At 32.2% G+C, this 24,370-nt stretch overlaps 2 protein-coding genes across 48 annotated transcripts in view; both read right to left on the reverse strand.

Moving 5' to 3' along the window:
* LOC126703604 (uncharacterized) overlaps positions 1-24,370 on the reverse strand; it is a 49,084-nt gene that overhangs the window by 12,228 nt on the left and 12,486 nt on the right. Inside the window, exon 1 of one of the 2 annotated variants that reach the window (XM_050402629.1) lies at positions 12,533-12,571. The exons of the other annotated variant lie outside the window; for it this stretch is intronic. The gene's annotated coding sequence lies outside the window, so the exon portion shown is untranslated. Of the gene's footprint in view, positions 1-12,532; positions 12,572-24,370 lie in introns of those variants that run through there. 2 annotated transcript variants of the gene reach the window in all.
* Positions 1-24,370, reverse strand: part of LOC126703600 (UPF0481 protein At3g47200-like) — a 146,698-nt gene that overhangs the window by 2,850 nt on the left and 119,478 nt on the right. For 15 of the 46 annotated variants that reach the window (XM_050402614.1, XM_050402578.1, XM_050402605.1 and 12 more), the window contains one exon: positions 18,385-18,656. The exons of 20 other annotated variants lie outside the window; for them this stretch is intronic. In XM_050402614.1, coding sequence (XP_050258571.1) covers positions 18,385-18,621 — 237 coding nt within the window. In that variant the 5' untranslated portion in view covers positions 18,622-18,656. Of the gene's footprint in view, positions 1-18,384; positions 18,657-23,225; positions 23,274-24,370 lie in introns of all 46 variants that reach the window. 11 more of the 46 variants (XM_050402601.1, XM_050402617.1, XM_050402612.1 and 8 more) reach the window with 3 other exon arrangements.

A 24,370-nucleotide genomic window follows, 5' to 3' on the forward strand; every position in this document is an offset into this window, starting at 1 on the left:
ACCAAACTTCAATCCAGCCACTGAAACCCTCCACCAAACTTCAATCTAGCCACCAACTATTCTATTACCAATCCAGCCACCGAACAATCATGCAACCCATCATCGACCGACCCAAACTCTGATATGTGCCATCACCAAAACTCTAACACAGACGATCCACAAACTCAAACCTCCACCATGTCGTATGCACAGAAACCCACAAAAAAAATGCCAAAGAAAGAGACCCATTGATTTCAGAGAGGAGCTTGAGGCATATGGGTTTGGGTTTGGGTTTGGGTTTGGGTTTGAGCAAAATCAAGAGATAAAGAGAGTTCAAGAAGGCTAAGCACCAAGACAGAGGGAGAAAGAAGAAAAAGAAGAAGAAAGAAAGAAGATATCGAAAGAATGGAGGCGGAGAAACTAAGAGACCGATCCAGGGAAGAAAAAGAAAAAGAAACCCTCAAGCATCATTGAGACAAGAGAGTTTCAGAGAGTTGTGATCTAGGACTATGATGTTTTGATTTGTATTGGGCTTCATTTTTTTTTTTTTAATTTTTTTCATTTAGTTAAATTTAATAAATTAATTTATTTAATTTAAATTCTGACATGGCAATTTTCTAATGCTAAAATAGATTTTTTAATTATTATTTTACTGTGTCGTCTGCCATGTCAATATTTTCTGTTAGATGGGTAACAATAAGGACTTAAATATCACGCGTTAATTGGTTTAGGAACTAAAAGCCTTAAAATGAAAATGTAGGGATCAAAATGGAAAAAAGTCAAAATGTAAGGACTAAAAATGCATTTTTTTTAATGCTAATAAGCAAGGACACACATGAAAGAAGCAAATAGTGAGAAAAAAAAGAATAAACAATAAGTTCCATATAATCAAGACAAACTAAAATAATTGTAAGAAGTAAAGACAAACTGATAAATAAAAGAATTCTGAGCAATAATAATTAGGATTCACCTAGCAATAATAATTAATATGTTTATTGTATTTAGAAATAATTGATGAATTAGCAATAATAATTAGGATTTCTTCTTAACAACAAAAATTAGTATGTTCTTTGTACTATAAATCAATATGTCAAGTGAACTAATAGTATATTTCTTATTATCTTCCCAGCACTGTGGACATATTTGTAATAAATAATCTTCATAGACTACAAGATATATCTCTTATTCAAGATTCATCTTTTTATTGACCCCCTAGAAAAAATATCCTAGAGCCACCACCAATGAGGGGGATAGGACTTAGGAATTAGCATACCTATCCAAAACCCCCCTCCTCGCACCTTAAAAAACATCAAAACAAGGTTCATTAAACCTCCACTTTTCTTTCTAACCAAACAAGCTTCTAGGTAAAACCACCACTTTATTACTATTGTTAAATGTTTTTGTGCATCAAAACAAGGCTCATTAAACCTCTACTTCTCTTTCCATCCAAACAAGCTTCTAGATAAAACCACCTCATTATTATTAGTGTTAAATCTTTTTGTGCATAAACAGAATTACAATCTAATTTGTATATAATTTTAGGGGCCATGTTAACGGTTATCCTTAAAGCAATTGTTAATAAACCATAATGGGAAAGTTTTATATAAAACACTATTTTTATTTGACATTACTAATAGGATAAACACATTTATTTTGTTACATTAATTATATTAAGTGGTGAATTAATTTTATTTGGGGGAAGAGGTGTATTTATTTTTTATGTGGGAGGTGGCGCATTAATTATTCAAATTTAAATAAATTGTGTCATTTTTCTGGATAAAACCACATCTTTATTACTACAGTTAAACGTTTTGTGCATAAACATAAAGTACAATCTAGTTTGTATATAATTTTAAATGTCATAAACAATGTTATTTCAGTAAGACAATAATGAGAAAATAACTAAATAGATTGATAGACAAAGGAACTTGAGTAGGAAATGTTACACAAGCCTTCCGCAGTTACTAATGCTCAGCAGCTGAAAGAACCAGGATTTAAAATTTCAATACTTAACTATCAATAGGTAATGCGGTCAATTTTTCTAAGTTCTCACTTCTCACTGTAACCAAATGAAACCCAGGAGGGTATATATAGAAAAGACAACAACTATATCTCATAAATATTACGTCACTATTTTTCAGTGGCATTGCGTCATATAGTTTACCAATCCGGGAAAATGACTTGTTTGGATTCCCCGGTTTTTGTTTGATTTGTTTTTTATTATTATTATTATTAGGTACTGGGTTTCTCAACTTCTGCTTTTAATTTTGTTTTTTAAAATAGGAATCACAAATAAAATTTATGTTCGGGAGTCAATGGGAATAACACAAAGAAGAATCAGCATCTAAGAAGGATTTGCAAATCTAAAATCTCTATCTAAATTGGGAGAAACAACTGCAACATTTGGCCATACCTTTTTTTAGTTTAGTTTGGATTGACTCTCTAGGCATCTGTCAGCTTTTCCAAAAGACATTGATTAGTGCTTCCAGAAGCTTTTTATCGCGGTTTTGATTAAGAATTTTATCTCTGAATTTTTTAGTAATTCTACTGTTATATAAAAAATCATAACTTTTTCTAAATTATCTTATGAAGAAAATTGTGACTGGCTGCATATTAATTACATATAAACCTACTACTTGCTGTGACAGTACACATGATAATTTGTATGGTATAAAAATAATATTCTATTTTGAATATGAACTACATCAGTAATTTCCATTCATCACTTAACAACATTACCATTTTGGATTATATATCACAAGGCTATACAACACATTATGAATCAATTTATGACAAGCACTGAATAGTTAATCCTGTCCAAGAAACTAGGAGAGATTAGATAACAAGACATTTTTCTTCGTTAGGTATTGAAAGCTTTTTCTTTTTTGGAAGTATTAAATTTAAGGCACGAAAGTGGAACAGAGCACTGCCTCAAGAAAAAACTAGTATTGCATTAATGATTGAAAAGAATAACTCCGTCAATACTATTATTTAAACAACAATTTTTAGTCTTTAAATAACAATAATACTGCCGAATCGTATTTCTATAATACTCAAACACATAGGTTCAAAATACTGAAAATTAAACAACAATACTTAAACACGGTTACTAAACGGGCCCTAAGATTTAGGGGCCTTTGCATATATAAAGTTACCATAACTAGGGGTCTGAGATTTGCTTATTCTATTGAAGTTAAAAACTTTTTGTTGAATGTATTGTAGATAAAAGGTGATAGTTCGCTGAAATAATACAGTAAGACCCTTTAATAGTATCAAAAAATACAATGAGGTAAATAAATAGTATATAAAAAATTTAAAAAAAAAAAAACTGAATAGTAAATGTAAGGACACGAATCGTAACGAACCGTAATGGAGTTGGGTTCGCAAGTAAAAAGGCCCAAACAACATCATTTGTAGAGCGTGGGTTTGAAAGGTTAGGCCTTGGTCGCCAAACGGTGGGTTTTACGTAATATCCATACATGGTTAAGTCGTCATCACCCTAGGAGTCTTTCTCCTGAAGGCGGGCTGGGAGGCTCTGGATTCTGGCCATTTTTCCCAGCCCCTTCCTTGGCTTGCTTTCTTTCTCTTTTATATTAGCCTATATCCCTTATCCAGCGTCCACGTGTGGGTTCTACTTTCCAGGACTGATACTTGTCCCATCAGCCCCTACCCAGAGTGGTTGGGGGTGGTTGTAAAAGCTGAGGCGTATGGTCCTGCCAAGTGCAGAGTGTTGAATGGCAGTAATGACAGCTTTTCTTTTGTCCTTAGCCGTTATTCTATCCAGAGTCTTCCTCTTTATTGACCTAGATATTTTAGATTCTTTTTCCAAACTGTTCCTATACCGTTTTTGCCCTTTCTTTTAGTGAGACCTCGGACATGCCGAGGACTGAATCGTTCTCGGCTGTATCCCAAGACCATTTTGTACTTGTATTACCGAGCCTGGGCTATAACCTTCCTGGGCTATAACCTTCCTCGGCTCGGGCCTTGGACCCCAACGAATAAAATGGGCCAGTGCCTCAAATCATTGGGCTCCACAGTAAAAGAAGAGGGGAATTGGTATTCATTCCCCTTGTTTGGATGTTTTAAAAATTAAGTGGAGGAAGGGGAATATATATCTCTCCTCTTTGCTTGGATGTTTCAAAATTAAATTAGGAGAGGACATGGGAGTGGAATGATCATATAATTTGGGAAAATGCTAAAGCCATAGACTATTTTACAACTTTTTTTACAAAAATGATCATGGGAGTGGAATGATCATATAACCATTTTGATCGTAACATACTAAACATCCTCTTTCTTGTGCTAAACAATTGGGCAGAACATAGCTTTCCCATTCATAATTATCCAATATTTTTCTATATTGTTACCGTACTCCCTATTAGGCCATCTGGATTTTGTTGTGTTTAATCCGGTTTGTGACCAAACCTAATTTGGATGCATTACCATTTTTAGTATGCGATTGAATACCGCTTATTTTGCTGAAAATTAAAAACAATAAAATAAAATAAAATTACTGTTCACGCACGGACTACTATTCATTTGCCTACTTACTCAGGTCAAGTAGCATGAATAGTGTAAGAGGCGCAGGTAAAAAATAAATAAAAAAGATGCCAGACGCAGACGCTTCGAACGCAAACGCACAAACCAAACGAAGCTTTAATAGGAGATTTGCTACGTGAAAATTGTTTGAGATATATATGCTATTGCTCTAGATTAGGGTTTGATGTAATGAAAATTGTATTATATGGCACTCTTGTAATTTCTATTCATTAAATCCTTGCAACTATGTGGACACAGACACATTGTTGAACCTTTAAATATTTATGTTGTGTGATTTTTCTTGGTACATATTTTTATCTATTTTTCGTTTCTCATAGATATGGGGATTAGGTTAAATTCCTAACACTACCCTCCAAAAATTTTCTAATTGAGAGAATTAAAAAAGTAGGGTTGTGACCCCTCTAAATCCCCCTTCCTCCCACCTCAAACAACATTAAAATGAGGATATGATCAAACCTAACTCTGGTCCCCTTCCTCTACTCCTCTCTCCAACCAAATAAGCTTCTAGGTAAACTAAAATCACTTCATTTTCACTATTGTTAAATGATTTCAAGCAAAAACATGAATTACAATTTAATTTGTATATAATTTTAAATGCATAGCCAATGTTATTCTTATTTCGGTAAGATGACAATGAGAATATAAATAAATGCATTGATAGACAAAAATACTTGAGTGAAAAATGTTATAAAAACCTACCTCAGTTATTGAAGTGTAGCTGCTAATTGAAAGCCTGAAAGAAAGACCCTGTAAGTACAAATTAACTATCAACAACTCATGCAATCTACGGTCTCAGTTCTCACTGAGGTGAAATGAATCACATTAGGATATATTTGTGAAGGAAAATATATAAGATGAATTAAATCAAACAGAACTTTACCCACTGTCTTAAGAAGTGATTTGACCCCACTAGGTATAATTTATCATTTGTGCAAAATTGACTACAACGATTACAGCCAAGATTCAATGGCAAACTTTGGTTGTGTGTACTAACAAAACAAGGCTTTGAACTAGTATTAATGTCTGAAAAAGTGAAGGAATTTCTAATAGAGTAAGGGAAGCAAAATCGAGGATTTTTGGACTGCTCTCCGTATACATGATGAGAACATAAACACTGTTTATATATTGCACTAATTAAAGAAAATTTTAAGGGAAATGGTTCACAAAACCCTTCTCACAATATTGATAGATCCAAATGTGAAATCTATTTTTTTTTAAAAGTAAGAGTATGGAGATATCACTAACCTTATGGAAAGGAAATCAACGAAATGGAATATATTTAAATAAGAGAAATAAATAAAATGAAATTAACTAACCTTATTTAGGAGTAATATAAAGAAAAATGAGTGGAATTATTTTATAACAATATTACTATTAGACTATATTTTAAAATAAATGGTTCAATATATAAGTGTATTTCGAAAGTTTTAATAAAAAAATCATTAAATCTAATTTCATTCTTTCAAATTTATCACAATTTCAGGAGAATGAAAATTTGAGATTTTAAGGAAATAGAGAGAAATGAGTATTTATTCTTATCCATTTCATTCTCTATCACTTAAAATCTCAAATAAGATAATAGACTTTCTATTTCCACCATTAAAACTTTCAAATTATTGAGTAAATTTCTCTCACATCAAATAAAATATTAACAAAATATACTAAAATCAAAATTTAGCCTAGACAAGTTCATTAATAATACGACATAATTATCTGGACAAATCTCTCATCTTTCAATCTCTCTGCCTCTCCCCGTCAAAAAAAAAAAAAAAATCTCTCTGCCTCTCTATCTGTATCATTTCTTTTATTTTCTTCGTCTCGATTTTTGATCTTTTTATATAAGTTAAGTTATACATTTTAAGTTATGTTTTTTAATCTACTTGATTGACAGGACAAAGACAACACGCTGAGTCTTGCTTCTTGTTCTTTTTCTATAAGTTCAATCGATCATTTTAAGTTATATTTTGATGGGTCCGGTTAACGTGTGTCCTTAAGGGCACACATTAATAAATTCAGTTTTGGAAAAATTTTATTGAAAATTGAAAAAATTGTCAAAATTTTTTCAATTTCCAATAAACTTTTTCTTAAATTGATTTATTATTGTGTGCCTTTAAAGCACACATTAATAAAATCCTATTTGATTTACAGGACAAAGACAGCACGCTGAGTCTTGTTTCTTGTTCTTTTTCTATAAGTTCAGACAATCATTTTAAGTTATATTTTTTAAACTACTAGATTGAATGGACTTGTGAGTTTACTCTTACACTTGCACAGTCTGCTCACACCGCCACCGCACTGTTGTCACTGCACAGGGATAATACACACTGCACAAAGCTTGATAAAATGACAGGACTTAACACTACGCAGTTGTTGAGTATATAATACTTTACAGGGATTTGTTATCAAGCACCGGTTCACTGTTGTCACTGCAAAGGGATAATATCCCTGTTATCAAGCACCGGTTCACTGTTGTCACTACAAAAGGATAATACACACTGCACAAAGCTTGATAAAATGACAGGACTTAACACTGCGCAGTTGTTGAGTATATAATACTTTACAGGGATTTGTTATCAAGCACCGGTTCACTGTTGTCACTGCAAAGGGATAATATCCCTATTATCAAGCACCGGTTCACTGTTGTCACTGCAAAAGGATAATACACACTGCACAAAGCTTGATAAAATGACAGGACTTAACACTGTGCAGTTGTTGAGTATATAATACTTTACAGGGATTTGTTATCAAGCACCGGTTCGTTGCCTGTTAAAGTGAAAAAAAGACAAAAAAAAAATGGTCAAAAAAGTCAAAATGAACACCCTGTAGTACTAACAAAAAAAAAAAAAAAAAAAGTTGAAAATTTGACATAAAGGTAAAGTACCGACAAAAAATTTTGTCCGAAAAAATAAAAAAATACTACTGTTAATGGACACTTGACCGCGCCCTTTAACACACCCCAATACATAATCTAAAAAGGTGAAAAACAATTTTAGACCCCACCAATACAGCTACAAACTCCCTCATTCTCCCCCTTTCCAAAAAAAAAAAAAAAAAAACTCCCCCATTCACCCACACGGGCCACATCCAAGACATACCCACTCAAATTAATATATATTTTTCTTCTCAAAAAAAAAAAAAAAATTAATATATATTTTTTAATACAAATTTTTACTTCATTAATTATTATATTAATTAATAATTTGATGTATATTATATCAACTTATTTATATTTTAGTAATACTAATTTATTAAATCATGTAATGAATAAAAATAAAAAATAGGTTTTAAATAAAAATAGAAACATTAATTAATACTATTTAATTACTATTTAAATATATAAAAGATTACACACAAAATTTTCGCCTAATGCCTCTTAAGTTATTGAGTCGGCTCTGCAATAATGTTAGAGAAACCCAGATCAGAGGCAAAGGTGATGGTTCAGACAGCAGCTATTGCTTCCGCGTCATATTGGAATATTTTCTTGCAGACATAGTGGCATTACGTACGGGATTGGGACCGGTTGTAATAATAGACGTACAAAAGATGCCTGAACTGCAGCATACGAAAGATGCCTGAACTGTAGGAACGACTATTTGCGTTGGTTTTACTCAATACTCTTTTGGTGTTGCTTACCGCCACTGTTTCAAATCTTATTGATATATTTGTAATTCTTTCCCAAATAATCATCGGTTGCAGAACTTATCTTTTTTTGTTTGTGTATTAGTTTAATTTTATTAGTTATATGTTAATATCTACCAAAGTTCAGTGTTGTAATTTGATGTCTTAGATCTAACATAAACCAATTGCGTTTCATTGCTTTGGACATCTTTTTATTTGTGCACTCGGAAATCAATATTAGGTACACAAAGAAGGGTGTTCCTTTTCCCTTCCAACTCACTCTATCCGATTTTTCCAAATTCTCAAAGCTAACGTTCAAATCTCATCATGTTGTGATGGATTTTCTTCTGCAAGTTCTTACTTTTTTCTCTTTGAATACTATTTGAATCAGTAGAAGAAATCAACCGATTTGCAACACATGGCAAGTGAACAAATTACCCCGAACAATAGGTTTTTTTGAAATCTGAAGGGAACTCAAGATGATTAGGAACTGGTAAAGAGGGATTTAATGATAATCATGTCAAATCTTAAATTCAATTTTTGAAAGAGCATCAAATGGAGGGTTAACATTGTTGTAGACTTGTAGAAAGAAGTACTGTAACAATATAGAAAAATATTAGATAATTATGAATGTGACAGCTATTTTCTACCAATCAACTGGTTGTAGTGGAAGTCATGGGGCAATATATGCTAGGATGGGTGATCTTGGCGGTGGTGATAGTAGTGGTGCTTTTAACGAGAGTTGGGGGTAGCAAATGGCAATGGGATGATAGGCATGTTACAACTTGCAAATTGCAATAAGTAAAAACTGAGGAACTTTGAACACAAATTTTAGAAATAAAACTTCAAAGTGTTGTTTCTTCATTAGTAAAAACTCTTTAAAAATTCTTCATTAATCTCCATGTGATTGGGAAAAAAAAACTCTTTAAAAACTATACACAAAAAACTCTTTTGTCTCATTCTAGCGAGGAAAGTTTCCCCAACTGAACACGCTAATTGACAAAAAACGAACATTAATGAATTACCCAAAAAGTCCATATAGAATGATGTCATGAGCATTCTGGATGTTTAATGCATAAGAAATCAATGTGCTACATGTAGTCATTCAAGTACAAAATTTTGTAAGAGAGCATCAGTGCACTACTGAAAATATTCTTTCAAAACATCCATTTTATTACCCAAGGGAATTTACAATCTTTGTTTAGCATGAGCATTAACACAATCTTAATCATGATAAACCTATATAGAATGCTTTCTAAAGATTGATAACCAATTTCCAATGAAGTATTTATTGATGGTTGGCTTTCAAACATCCAGGCATTTTGTTCAAGGATCAATCAAAGAAATTTTAGAGTGGAGATAACAAAACTAGTACTCTACAAGGATGCTGAAACACAACAATCATGTATTTTACATAGGCAAGATCAATTACATTAACAATAATAACAAAGAAAGAAATACATAATTTATGTATTTTAAACAGGCAAGATCAACTCCATCGAATAGGGAACAGCCATCCAAATTATATAGCCTTTGAACTTATGCATCCAGACGATAGAACATGCTAGCTGTTTGTATAAAAGTGAGAACTAGTAGACAACTGTTGAAGCGGTTCTCCAAGAGGTGTTAAAATATTCACATTTTAATGTTGCCTTCCAACGGTACATTTCCGTAATTGAACCCTACAAAAAACAAGGTAACAATTGCACCCAAAAGCACAGCTCAGGTTTGAGTCATCCAAAGGGACTACTATTGCTAAATTTCAAAACCAAAATTTTCAGTTTCTGATTATATGTCAGCACAGCGAGTCACAATTTTAAAATGAAGCATAAAACTAAAAGCTACTTAATCCAGCCCACGAAAACCAGAATCTATTTTTCTTTCTTTCTAAGAATTCAATCGTTACAATAAGTGGGGAAGGGAGATTCGAATATAAGAGAAGCCAGATATTTAAGGGACAAACTCAATGATTTTATGACAGTTATTGGTGCAGACACTAGATACAGGCCTCCAATTATGCAGACTTATGGAATATGGATGAAGAAGCATGAAGAAAACGGCCCACCCAGTGGCCTTATGGATGAAGTCTGCTAACATATGGCCAAAGGGTTAATCAACTGGTGTCTACAATTTGTTTAATTTATTAATGTAATTGGTTAAACCTTGTTTTCTTTTCCTATTTGCTTAGGGAATTTAATTCCTTTTCTTACTAGGTCAGTAAAACTATTTTCTTTTCCTAATAGGACAATAAGTTTGGAACTCTATTTAAAGAATCCAGGGATCAGTGTTGTTTTACAATTTGCTTGAATAATAAAGTTTATTGTTGGAGTTTTCCCTTTGTTAGCTTGGTACTAATTCCCAAGTTTTGTTTTCTCTTGCTTTGGGCTAATTCCCGGCAAACTTGATTCCTAGGTAAATGTAATTTTGCTGTTTTTGTTAAATTTGCGATGCCGTAGTTATAAAACAAGGGCCTTCAGATATCCATAAAATAATAATAATAATAATAATAATAATAATAAATATAACTTTAATGTATTTTGCAATTTGCACAACTTAAAATAAAAATGACTTTGAAATGTTTTAGGTTTCAACTTCAAGTTGGAGAGAAATGGAGCAACGGAAGGTCGAAAATAACAAGGGTAGAAACGGTGAAGGAGGTAATGGAGTATATGAGCTTAGTGGAATAGAATAACAGGAATATATGTGCCTGACCTCGGTTTAACCCAGATTGATTGAAAAAATATCTACAAACCCAATCCTGAATTTGTTAAGATTAAGAATTTGTTGATGGTTGTGATTGTGATTTGTTTTTAAGTAATACTTTTGGCGTGTTATGTTTTCCCTCACCAATGTTAAAGAGGAAGGCAGTCATATATTTTGATTTGAAAAGGAAAGTAACTAATGAAATTTTTAATTTTCTTTGGAATTTATATGGAAGATCACACTACCCCTGCATGGACAATTTTAAGAGACAACGTTCAAACTTTGCCAATTCTACAGCTCCCAAGATCATTCAAACCATAGGGTATGTACTTCAGTACCATAATTTCACCTAAGCTTTTGCATATATTACATTAAAAGGATGTTGATTTCCCTCAAAAATAGTTGCAACCTAAAAGTCTAATTGACAACTTCAATAACCGCACTGACAGTGCCCTCTAGAGCTTAGGTGCATTCTAATCCATCATACTGATACACAAATAATAAAAGATTGAGAACAAACTTGATAATACCAACATGACAACATTCAATTATCATAATATTATATCCCTTGTAAGCTCAAACAAGAATATCGTCTTAAATCATAACAGTATATGCCACTTACATTGCTTTGCACATATTCAGAGCTCGATCCTAAAATCTTCTCTCCATATGCACCCAATCCACCTCTGATAAGCCTAGAACCAGCTCCATAAAATGCATTCCCAAATGGATTAGGTGGAGCATTTGCTGCATTTACTGGTGGTCTTGGCACCCCAGGCTGGGTCCCCACATTGCTGTACATTTTTGTTATTGAACCCAACAAGAAACAAGGTCACAATTGCACCCAAAAGCACAACTCAATCTTCAGTCATCCAAGGATGCTACTATTGCTAAATTTCACAGCCAAAATTTTCAGTTTCCAATTAAACGGCAGCAAGGAAGGGGAGATACGAATCTTGGTTCTCCTCATAAAGGAGACCAAGTAATGCCCACTCTTGGCAGAAAACCTGAATCTGCTAAATCCTATTTAGTTCCAAAATAGTTAAAAAACTTTCTCCCACTATCCAATTCTTCTCCTTAGGAGAACCTACATTTAAATCCCCACTACCCCAACTCCTGCGACTAGTCTCATAGTTTTGGGACTAAGGTTTTGTTTTTATTGTCATTGTATCTCTTAAAAATCTCACCCAACATATTACCCTAACCCCTTTTCAACCCAAATACATTCGCTGTAATTCGATACACAACAACATTCTTCTCATTTCACAACAACATTCTTCTCATTTCACAACCTTATTCTTCCTATCCCAAACCCTTTTTTTCATTTTTCTTTTCCAAAATAGATTAATAGGAACTCGATGCAATCCAACATTTTTTTTTTAAAAAAAATGGCCATTAAATACAACACCTACACTACCAAAATGAAACTAAAACCTAAGTTCATTTACTAGCAAAAATGAAATAGCCATTAATTCATTAAATCTGCAAAATCTAACAGAGAAAATTCAAAATTCATGTGGCTTTCGTCAAACTCAAACAGATCTTCAACTCCAAATCCAAGAATATATATAGATGAAATTTAATAAAAATACTAATTCATACGCATCTATATATATATATATATATATATATACACAGAGAGGTTGAGAGAGAAGGAGGTGTGAAAGGATACCGTTGGAGATATCGGCGAATTATCCGACGATCAGATCTGAGCTCCGGCAGGGTTTTCAGTGAAGGTTTGGGCACTCTCGCGAAAAAGTGCAGTGAAAATTGTGAGAGAGAATAAAGAGAGAGAAATTTTAACAAATCAGAGAGTGCATATTAAGTTCTCTAAATAAAAAAGGTTGTAGCACGTGCCACGCATGTGCAACCGCGCTGGTTCGTATCGTTTGGTGCTTCTCTATTTTGCGTCAATGGACCAATAACAAATTGACACGCATAGCAAAACAACAACAAAACAATTCAATTCCAAAGCATAAATACAAACCATTTCAAACAAAATATACAAAATTTTAAAAACCAAAAAACCCCAAATGCTCCGTTTGGTTGCCGAGAAACCACAAGGAAAAATATCAATAAATAAACAAGCATTTGTCACATAGCTTATCTTGTCCTCTAAACAGGTGTTGCCTTTAGAGGCTAAACTATGTGACAAGGCCATCAAAAGAAGGGAGTCTCGATGACAAATAAAACGCCACACCTGATGGCCTGCCTTTTTTATTTTTTATTTTGATAGGTTCTTATTATGAAATCTGAATGGAACTCGTTTGATAGATGTTACCGTGTTGGAGACTTTTATTTTTTATTTTTTGAACAGACCAACAATTCTAAGAGCCCATAGTCAAATACCCATGAAAATTAAATACCACTTTTTACTAAAATCAGGCCCAATAAATTAACCATTAAAGCACACAAATTGTATAAAATAAAATAAAACCCAAATTTTAGCTCAATTGCCCATTCACAAAACAAAACCCTCAAATTATCAAAGCGTTAACCATTCAAAACAATTCCCATAATTGAATTAGTTCAGATTTGGATCATGGAATGAATTGGGTTAACACTCAAATAAAGAGGAACCATAAGTGTTTTGGTCTATTTTATGAGCAGCCCAAAAGAAAAGACATAAGCCCAACCAGTGAGGCTTAGCTCAAAGCTTTTTTTTCTTTTTTTCTTTTTACGGAGTTTCAACCTATAGCATCTGCTCCTGATAATAACTCTTTATCATCATATCAAGACACCAATCAATTTTTGGTGTAGACGAGGATTGAATCTTAGATCTCTTATCCAACTATCAGAGATTTCATTAGTTGAGCTAACTGGAACCCACTACAGACATAATCTTGATCATGATTCATGGTAAGTTGTACAGATTATAGAATGCGTTCTAAAGATTGATAAGCTACGACACCAAGTAGCACTATATCAAACTTATGTATTTTTTAACTAGACCAATGAAGTATTTTATTGATGGTTGGCTTACAAACTTTTGGGTATTATAGACACCGCATTTACACCCCTTACAATTCGGGCCCCTGTTTCCCAATGATGCTAAATTCTAAGACCCAAGATTAGTTTAGGGCCCAATCAGATGTTAAATTGATTTAAGAAATGTTCAAATGAAAAATATAACTTTTAATGAGCAAATAAATTTATTTTTGGAAAAATAAGGCCAAGGGAACCCTCGCTATGCGCACACAAAAATCAGCCTACGCATGTAGCTTTTTGCATGTGCACGCAAGCCCGATCTTGCACACGCATAGCGAATTCTAGAAACTTAAATAAGACAAGTTTTCTACATTAATGTTGAGGTTTAGAACGAATCCCACGTCGTTTGGGAGTCATTCCAAACTCCTATTTTCACACTATAAGTAGCCTTACGTGGTATATTTTCAACACACAGAAATCCCACGGGAAAACACTAAAATTCACTATTTTTAGTGAATCAAAGAGAGTTTTTCACAAAATATCTTCACGTTAATTTTCTTTTGCTTAGGGCTTTTTCAGGCCTTGATCTTAAAGTTCAAGATTACCAATCACTTTTTTTTTTTTTTTTTAAAAAAAAAAAAATTGTGAATAGATTTGATTGAGGAGAATGGTAAAAAATCAATCTTGAAGAGCTTTTCTTTAAGGTATTAAGTTGCTTTGCCTATTTTTTTTTTTAAGCTGATTTTCAAAACTGACCCATAAACCGCACCGACCGATTCATATATAGAAATAAACTTAAGGGAAAAAAGAGAAAAACATTCTTAGTAAATTGCTAGAATGAAATCCTACTTATGCCCCCCAACACAAAAGGTAATATTTTTTTGGTAGATTACACCTTAGCGTTGCCGTTGATGCTTTAGTCTTCCATATTTGCAAAAGAGAGGGTAGAGTTAAACTTAAAAACTGATGAGGAGAAAAGAAAAGACTGAAAAGTAGAGAACAATGAGGTAAACAAATAAGATGAAAAGAAAGTGGAGGTTGGGGGGGGGGGGGGGTATTAAATGACAATGCCACGTTTTGATTTCTATGTTATCCAACATTTTTTTATTTTTCTTTTATTTAGTTTTATAAAAATTAGAGTGCCACGTTGATTTGAAAATATAAAATTCTTTTCTAGATTAATAATCAGTACATGAGAAAGCTAGGCTTATAAATCGAGTGTGAGAGACTTGATTTCCAGGTGGAGCCACGTACAAAAAAATGTCAAATCAGACGTGATGAGAACATTGAAACCGAGTGTTTGAGACTCGATTTATTAGCCCTAAATCGAGTCTTTTAAACTCGAGATGTTAGTGAAAAATATAGTTTTGTAACAGTGCCTACCAATTATATTGTTTGGAAAATGGGCTCAATTCCCGATTTTGGCCCTAAAGAGGTTCTCTTTTTGTTGGTTTTGAAAGAAAAAATCTCGTATTGCATCGATGATTGAGAAAAAATAGCTCGGTTGTTAATGAACTTTGCAGATAAATAATGGTTTGGCCCACGTTCTAGATCATGCCAATCAGATGATAGTTTTTTTTTTTTTTTTTTTTTTTTTTTTTTTTTTTTTTTTTTGATGAGCTAGATGAAATTTTTTTTTTCCTTGTTGATTTTGAAATCTTATATTGATCTTAGTATAAGAGCAAGAAAGAAAGTGAATTGCTCAAATATAATATAACAATAGAAAGTGTGCTAATTCTATAGTTTTTGTTCAACATGAGAGTTAGAACTTAAAGGACAAAAGTTTAATTAATTTATACTGTTGGTTTGAGAATACAATACCAAGAGTCTTATAGTTCAACTAACAAATTTTTTTGTTTTAAATAGAGATCTTTAGATTCAAATCCCCTCACTTTAATTATAGAATTATTTAAAAAAAAGTTGTAGAGTTGGGAATTTAAATGCTGGGGAAGGGGGAGGGGGAGGTTGGGCTGTCTGCAATGCATAAGAGTAATTGCATCAATTGGTGTAAACAATTTTTGTCAATTTTAGCATAAAAACTTATTTTTTTTCTATTTTACATATCATATTTCAAAACACCCCACATCAGATTATCTATTTTACATTATATTTTATTAGAATACATTTTATGTGTTTGGAGAGAGAGAGAGAGAGAGATTATATGAGTTGAGAGAAAAAAAACAATGAAATATAAAATACAAATGAATAGTAGTCATGTAAATATAGACGATTATTATAGTAACTATAGAAATTTGCAAAATTTTAGGTTAGCTAATGTTGATAATTTTTGGGCTTAAAGGTGTAAATTTGAAAAAAATTTCTATTATACATATTTATAAAAAAGAAAATGTGATATTTAAATATAAATTTATGGGTAAAGAGTAAAAAAATAAAAAATAAAATAAAAAGAAAAGAAAAATAAGTGGAATTAATAACTAGTTCTCAATTGAGAATTCTGGATAGAGTAAAGAAATGGTATATGAGTTCTATTTTAAGCTATACACAAATTAATTTTTCGAACAAAAAGTCAATAAATATGAAATATTTCTTGGAATGGACGTTATGTATTAAAACTGTCTTAAAAGAAAATGTTTATTTATACATGGGCCAATCCGACAGTTATTCAATTGAAAAACAAGATAAGCTTAATGAAACAATGTTTAACGATAAAGCAATCCGACAGTCTCATGGATTTTTTTTTTTTAAATAAAAAAAATTGATTCAACTAATAAAATTTATTGTTTAAATAAGATATTTGAGGTTTGAATCTCATTTATAGACTTTACATCAACAATTAATTAATGTCTTAACCTAATAATAAGAGCAATCAAATGAACACTATAGCTTGAAATTTGATTGTACATATCAAGTAAAAATTTAATAGTATTTAAACTGAATAATATTACAAGAAGGTATTAAATAGAAATAAGATTGGGGTTTTATTTTACTTTTTTTAAACTGTATCGATAGTAGACTTTATTAAATACCAATTCTTACTAAAATCAGGTCCACTATATTAACCACAAATTGTATCAATTAATATAAAACAAGGCCCCCAAACTTCCAAAGCCTTTAACCCATACCGATGGTCCGTCAAAAAAATTCTCAGGATTAAATTTGTTCAGAATTGAGTCATTAAATTAATTAAGCCAACACTCAAATAAAAAGAACCACAAGTATTTCGGTCTGTTTTATCAGCAGCCCAAAAAGGAAGACATAAGCCCAGCCCGTGAGGCCGAGCTCAAAGCTTCGGACACTTTTTTTGTTTTTTTTTTTGAGAAACAAACGATGAAATATTCAACCGAAAAATAAAGAGGACTTTGAAATACAAAACTAGTCCTCTACAAGGATTTTGAAACACAACACTCTATTTTACATCGGCAAGATCAATTACATTAAAAATAATAACAAAGAACAAAGTAGAAGTTCCAACGAACAGGGGAACAGCCATCATAATTATTTAGTCTTTTAACCCATGTGAGTTCGTGAAAATAGAAGTTCTCTCATAGAACTTGCTGTTTGCATAAAAGTGAGCAGCAGAAGAATAATAGCTGCCACTGTTGAAGCGAACCTCCAAGGGGTGCTAAAATATTCCCCCCTTTTCAATGTTGCCTTCCAGTGGTGCCAAGAATTCTCATAGAAACTATTCAATTCTTCATAGAGATTACAGTAATCAACTCTCGCCGTTTCGGATACGATTCCTTTGTTGAGATTGTTAATCATGGACATTACTGCATTGTTGTCGCCTAGGTAATTGACCAAGATTTTTTCTTGGGCAAGTAAAGCCACATCTTTTCTGGAATTGATAAGATGATCCATGAAGATAAAGTAATCAGTAAAGTACGCATTTTCTATCTAGCAAGTTTGTTCTAATGCCATAACGTTTCGGATAACAACTTCCGTCAGACCCTCAATTTCTAATTTTGGGATTTTAAACACACCTTCTTCAAACTTTATTTCAAAAGAGCGTTCACTTTTACCAAGCCCGAACTTTACTCCTGCCTTGTGGAGTTGTGTTGCTGAGTACAAAAGCTTGGGATGTTCAGTGATTCTTTCAGGTAACTCCTCGGGTGGGGGTAACATGAAGGTTCTAAGAAGATCGGTGAAGTGTGCTATTTCCGCATTGGGCTTGGGCTGCCTATATTGAATGTCGGTGAACACGTCAAAGTAGGAAAAAATATTCTTAAAAAATAATGCATCGGAGAGAGATGGAAATGCAAGGTGCTGTAGTTTCTTAATAACGAAGAATGGAAGCTGATTTTCAAATAATAGCAAGTCAACCTTCACAGCAGCAGCCCTTGGTTCCACAACCATAGAATCCTCATGACTTGTCAAACTTAATGAACTACGTCGGAATAAAAGCTCAAGAATGAAGCACGCATCCAGCAATATCATTTTCACAAAGCTATCACTGGTAAGATCAATAGTCTCTTCATAACACCTGCGAATGCATTCTTCCAGTTCCCTTACCGTGCCTACTAAATACTCCAAGCTTCTCTCACTCCGTTTCATGAAACTCCTGAAGTACCTCTCTTTATGCTCTTCCATGGCTTTCAATCTTCGGTTTTCGTGGTGATATGGGCCAATTGAAATAACCTGAGGAGTGTAGGCTTCTTCATTCCATTTTCGAAGGTAGCGTGGAAGTTTGTAGATACGACACTCTTTCAATAATTGAATTTCCGTCCTTTTGACTATTTTGCTAATTTCAATTACCAAGTCATCATTTTTATTTTCATTTCCACCTGAAATGTCTGCTTCCTTTTGAGTATTTTGATCTTCATTATTTGTTGAAGCAGTTGCTAGTTGAATTTCCCTACTAGCTGATTGTTCCATCTCTAAGTTGTCTTCCTTAACAAAGACAAGAGCCACTAGCATTAGAAGCACAGGTTTAGAACTATGTGAATATGCATGATATATTAAATTAAGGCAGAGAGAAAGTTCAATGAAGACTCTATATTACATTCCAATTTCATGCCAAATGTCATTTTAACTGTTCCATTAATTGATGTCAAGTATCTCTAGATTTTAAATGGACTCCAATTTTATGCCAAGCACCCTTTCTTATCAAATTCTAATTATGTGTCAATTATACTTGCATGCAAATTTAAGTATCTAAACTTAGACAATATAAGAAGACTCAATTCGTAATAATTATTTGTGTATACAATACCATGAATATATATACATACATATATATATATATATATGGTTGAGTCAAGTTATATCTACTGTAAGCTTAAACAATGTTACATCACTCAATATTTTTTACTTAGATGCGAATTTTAACAAATCTACTATTAAATTACATTATCTTTATATATTCTCCACTTTTGATAAATTTTAAGGTGATCAAAGATTAATTGTCATGTCTTAAATCAATTGTTTAAATTCAAGTTTTTGTAGTTTAAGATAATGCATAAAAAATGAGTTTCTAGATCAAATGGTAAATAATATTAAATTGACAAGAAAATTGGCATGAATGTTATGAACATATAGTACATTCAATTCAACTGTGGAATTTTTAAAACATGAATTTTATAACAAGTTATTGGATGGTATAACATTACTTAGAATTATATATAGTATAACTCCACAAAAGTTACCACATCTTTTAAACCATAGATTTCAATAAGATCTAAAGGTTAAAAAAATCACTACAATCCATGTCATCTTTAAAATTTACTGATGGCCACATCAAGTACCCTAATTAATTTAAGAGAATATTATATTATTTTATTTTTCTACTTTCTTTCTCTCTCCTAATTAGTTCATCCCCAACCTTGCACAAATGCCCATCTAACTTACCTAACTTTTTGTTGAAATTATAAAATAAGTAAAGACTCACATAAATGAAGCAAATAGTGACAAAAAAAGAATAAACAATAAGTTCCATATAATCAAGACAAACTAAAATAATTGTAAGAAGTAAAGACATACTAATAGATAAAAGAATTCTGAGCCATAATAATTAGGGTTCACATAGTAATAATAATTAATATGTTTACTGTATTTAGAAATAATAGATGAATTCCAAGATTTCTTCTTAACAACAATAATTAGTATGTTCTTTGTACTATAAATCAATATGTCAAATGAACTAATAGTTTATTTTTTATTATCTTGCTAGCACTGTGGACATATTTTGCAATAAATAATCTTCATAGACTACGAGATATATCTCTTATCCAAGATTCATCTTTTTATTGACCCGTAGAAAAAATATCCTAGAGCCGCCACCAATGAGAGGGATAGGACTTAGGAATTGGCATACCTATCCAAAACCCCCCTCCTCACACCATAAAAAACATCAAAACAAGGTTCATTAAACCTCTACTTTTCTTTCCATCCAAACAAGCTTCTAGGTAAAACCACCACCTTATTACTATTGTTAAATGTTTTTGTGCATCAAAACAAGGCTCATTAAACCTCTACTTCTCTTTCCATCCAAACAAGCTTCTAGATAAAACCATCTCTTTATTATTAGTGTTAAATCTTTCTGCGCATAAACACAATTACAATCTAGTTTGTATATAATTTTAAGGGTCATATTAACGGTTGCCCTTGAGACAATAGTTAATAAACCATAATGGAAAAGTTTTATATAAAACACTATTTTTATTTGACATTACTAATAGGATAAACACATTTATTTTGTTACGTTAATTATATTAAGTGGTGCATTAATTTTTTTGGGGGAAGAGGTGTATTTATTTTTTATGTGGGAGGTGGCGCATTAATTATTTAAATTTAAATAAATTGTGTCATTTTTCTGGATAAAACCATATCTTTATTACTACTGTTAAACGTTTTGTGCATAAACACAAAGTACAATCTAGTTTGTATATAATTTTAAATGTCATAAACAATGTTATTTCAATAAGATAATAATGAGAAAATAAATAAATAGATTGATAGACAAAGGAACTAAAGTAGGAAATGTTACAAAAGCCTACCTCAATTATTAAAATCCAGCAGCTGAAAGAACCAGGATTTAAAATTTCAATACTTATCTATCAATAGGTAATGTGGTCTATTTTTCTAAGTTCTCACTTCTCACAGTAACCAAATGAAACCCAGGAGGGTATAGATAGAAAAGACAACAACTATATCTCATAAATATTACGTCACTATTTTTCAGTGGCATTGCGTCATATAGTTTTACCAATCCGGGAAAATGACTTGTTTGGATTACACGGTTTTTGTTCGATTATTATTATTATTATTATTATTATTAAGTACTGGGTTTTTCAACTTCTGCTTTTAATTTTGTTTTTTAAAATTGGAATCACAACTAAAATTTATTTTTGGGAGTCAATAGAAATAACACAAAGAAGAATCAGCATCTAAGAAGGGTTTGTAAATCTAAAATCTCTATCTAGATTGGGAAAAACAACTGCAACATATGGCCATACCTTTTTTTAGTTCAGTTTGGATCGACTCTCTCTAGGCATCTGTCAACATTTCCAAAAGAAGACATTGATTAGTGCTTCCAGAAGCATTTTCTCGTGGTTTTCATTAAGAATTTTAACTCTGTATTTTTAGTAATTCTAGTGTCATATAAAAAATCATAACTTTTTCTATAATTATCCTATGTAGAAAATTGAGACTGGTTGCATATTACTTACATATAAACCTACCACTTGCTGTGACAGTACACATGACAATTCGTATGGTAAAAAATAATATTTTATTTTGAATATGAACTATGTCAGTAATTTCCATTCATCAGTTAACAACATTACTATTTTGGATTATATATCACAAGGCTATACAACACATTATGAACCAATTTAAGACAAGCACTGAATAGTTAATCCTGTCCAAGAGACTAGGAGAATAGCTATCAAGATATTTTTCTTCGGTAGGTATTGAAAGTTTTTTCTTTTTTGGAAGTAATAAAACTAAGGCACGAAAGTGGAACAGAGCGCTGCCTGAAGAAAAAACTAGTATTGCATTAATGATTGAAAAGAATAACTCAGCCAATATTGTTGTTTAAACAATAGCTTTCAGTCTTTAAATAACAATAACACTTCTGACACATATTTCTATAACACTCAAACACGTATGTCCAAAATACTGAAAATAAAACAACAATAGTTTAACACGGTTACTAAACGGGCCCTAAGATTTAGGGGCCTTTGCATATATAAAGTTACCTTAACTAGGGGGTTGTTTGGGATCTGCTTATTTTGCTGAAATTGAAAACTTTTTGTTGAATGTATGGTAGATAAAGATGAAAGTTCGCTAAAATAATACAGTAAAGCCCTTTACTTTAATAGTATCGAAAAGTGCAATAAGCCAATAAATAAATAAATAAAAACTGAATAGTAAAATGACAAAGGAATTGGTATTCATTCCCCTTGTTTGGATGTTTTAAAAATTAAGCGGAGAAAGGGGTATACATATCTCTCCTCTTTGCTTGGATGTTTAAAAATTAAATTAGGAGAGGACATTCCATAGAATGATCATATAAATTGGGAAAATGCTAAAGCCATAGACTATTTTACAAAAATGATCATGGGAGTGGAATGATTATATAACCATTTTTATTGTAACATACAGATCATCCTCTTTGCTTTCCCATTCATAATTATCTAATATTTTTCTATATTGTTACCGTACTTCTTACTACATGTCTACAACAATGTTAAACCCTCCCCCCTACTCCCTATTAGGCCATGTGGATTTTGTTGTGTTTGATCCGGTTTGTTACCAAACCTAATTTGGATGCGTTACCATTTTTAGAATACAATTGAATACCGCTTATTTTGCTGAAAATTGAAAACAATAAAAAATAATAATAAAGTTACTATTCACACGCAGGCTACTGTTCATTTGCCTACCTACTCGGTTCAAGTAGCAAGAACAGTGCAAGAGGCGCAAGTCAAAAAAAAAAAAAAAAAGAAGAAGCCAGACATAGACGCTCCAAACGCAAATGCAAACCAAATGGAGCTTTAATGGGAGATTTGCTACGTGAAATTTTTTTTGATTAGGGTTTGATGTATTGAAAATTGTATTATATGGCACCTTTGTATTTTCTATTCATTAAATCCTTGCAACTATGTGGACAGACACACTGTTGAACCTTGTAAATATTTATGTTGTGTGATTTTTCTTGGCACAAATTTTTATCTATTTTTCGTTTCTCATAGGTATATAGGGACTAGGGTAAATTCCTAACACTACCCTCCAAAATTTTCTAATTGGGAGAATTAAAAAAATGGGGTTGTGACCCCTCTAAATCCCCCTTCCACCCACCTCTAAAAACATTCATTTTCACTATTGTTAAATGATTTCATGCAAAAACATGAATTACAATCTAATTTGTATATAATTTTAAATGCGTAGTCATTGTTATTTCGGTAAGAAGACAATGAGAAAATAAATAAATACATTGATAGACAAAAATACTTGAGTAAAAATGTTTGAAAACCTACCTCGGTTATTGAAGTGTAGCTGCTGATTGAAAGCCGAAAGGAACGACCCTGTAAGTACAAATTAACTATCAAGAACTCATGCAATCACATTAGGATATATTTGTTAAGGAAAATATATAAGATGAATTAAATCAAACAGACCAAGAGTAAAATTGAAAAGAAATAAAAATTTATTAATGATTGAAAGCCGAGGCGTGGAACTTTACCCACTGTCTTAAGAAGTGATTTGACCCCTCTAGATATAATTTATCATTTGCGCAAAATTGACTACAACGATTTCACCCAAGATTCAATGGAAAACTTTGGTTGTGTGTACTAACAAAACAAGGCTTTGAACTAGTATTAATGTCCGAAAAAGTGAAGGAATTTGTAATAGAATAAGGGACACAAAATAGAGGATTTTGGACTGCTCTCCGTATACATGAAGAGAACATAAACTCTGTTTATATATTGCAATAATTAAAGAAAAATTTTAAAGGAAATGGTAGACAGAAAGGCCAGCACATCCTTAGCATCAGCCGTCGTGAGGTCGCTTTTTTGTCTTTTATGATTGAGGGAATCTGCCTTAGCAGCTGTCTTCCTTCATTTTCATTATTGGAAGGAGGAAAATGTCTAAGAAAAGAGAGATAAGAAGGGCCAAAATGATGGGATGCTTATTAAGTTTATTATCACCTACCCTACCCCTCTTACTGATTTGGTCAAAGATTGTGGATAAGAGTATAATTTTTTGCTCTTACACACAATGAGTAAGAAGACACCAGCCAATGTAGCCATCATCAATTCAAACTTGAAACATTTCCAGCAATGTAATATAAATATAAGATTTTACTAATAATGTTTTTTATAAAAAAAATAAAAAAAAAAAAAAAAATTATGAATTTCTCTTACAATTTTTTCATTTTTTATACGCGCCACCGAAAAATTTACCCACTCACCCGAAATACAGGTCGGATCCACCGAGACGGGTCATCGGTTGGGGTGGGTCAGATTAAACGGTATGGCGGGTTTGACCAAATTTGTAGATTTTCATGGATTTATTTTTTTTGGGACTCTTCGGCCAATATTATTGGGCTTTCTAAATTTTGTCATATCAGATTGGGCATCTTTTACATCATTTCTTTTAAAATGGGCCAGTACCCTTAAAA

This window comes from Quercus robur, chromosome 10, assembly GCF_932294415.1.
Source record: "Quercus robur chromosome 10, dhQueRobu3.1, whole genome shotgun sequence".
Lineage (NCBI taxonomy): Eukaryota > Viridiplantae > Streptophyta > Magnoliopsida > Fagales > Fagaceae > Quercus > Quercus robur.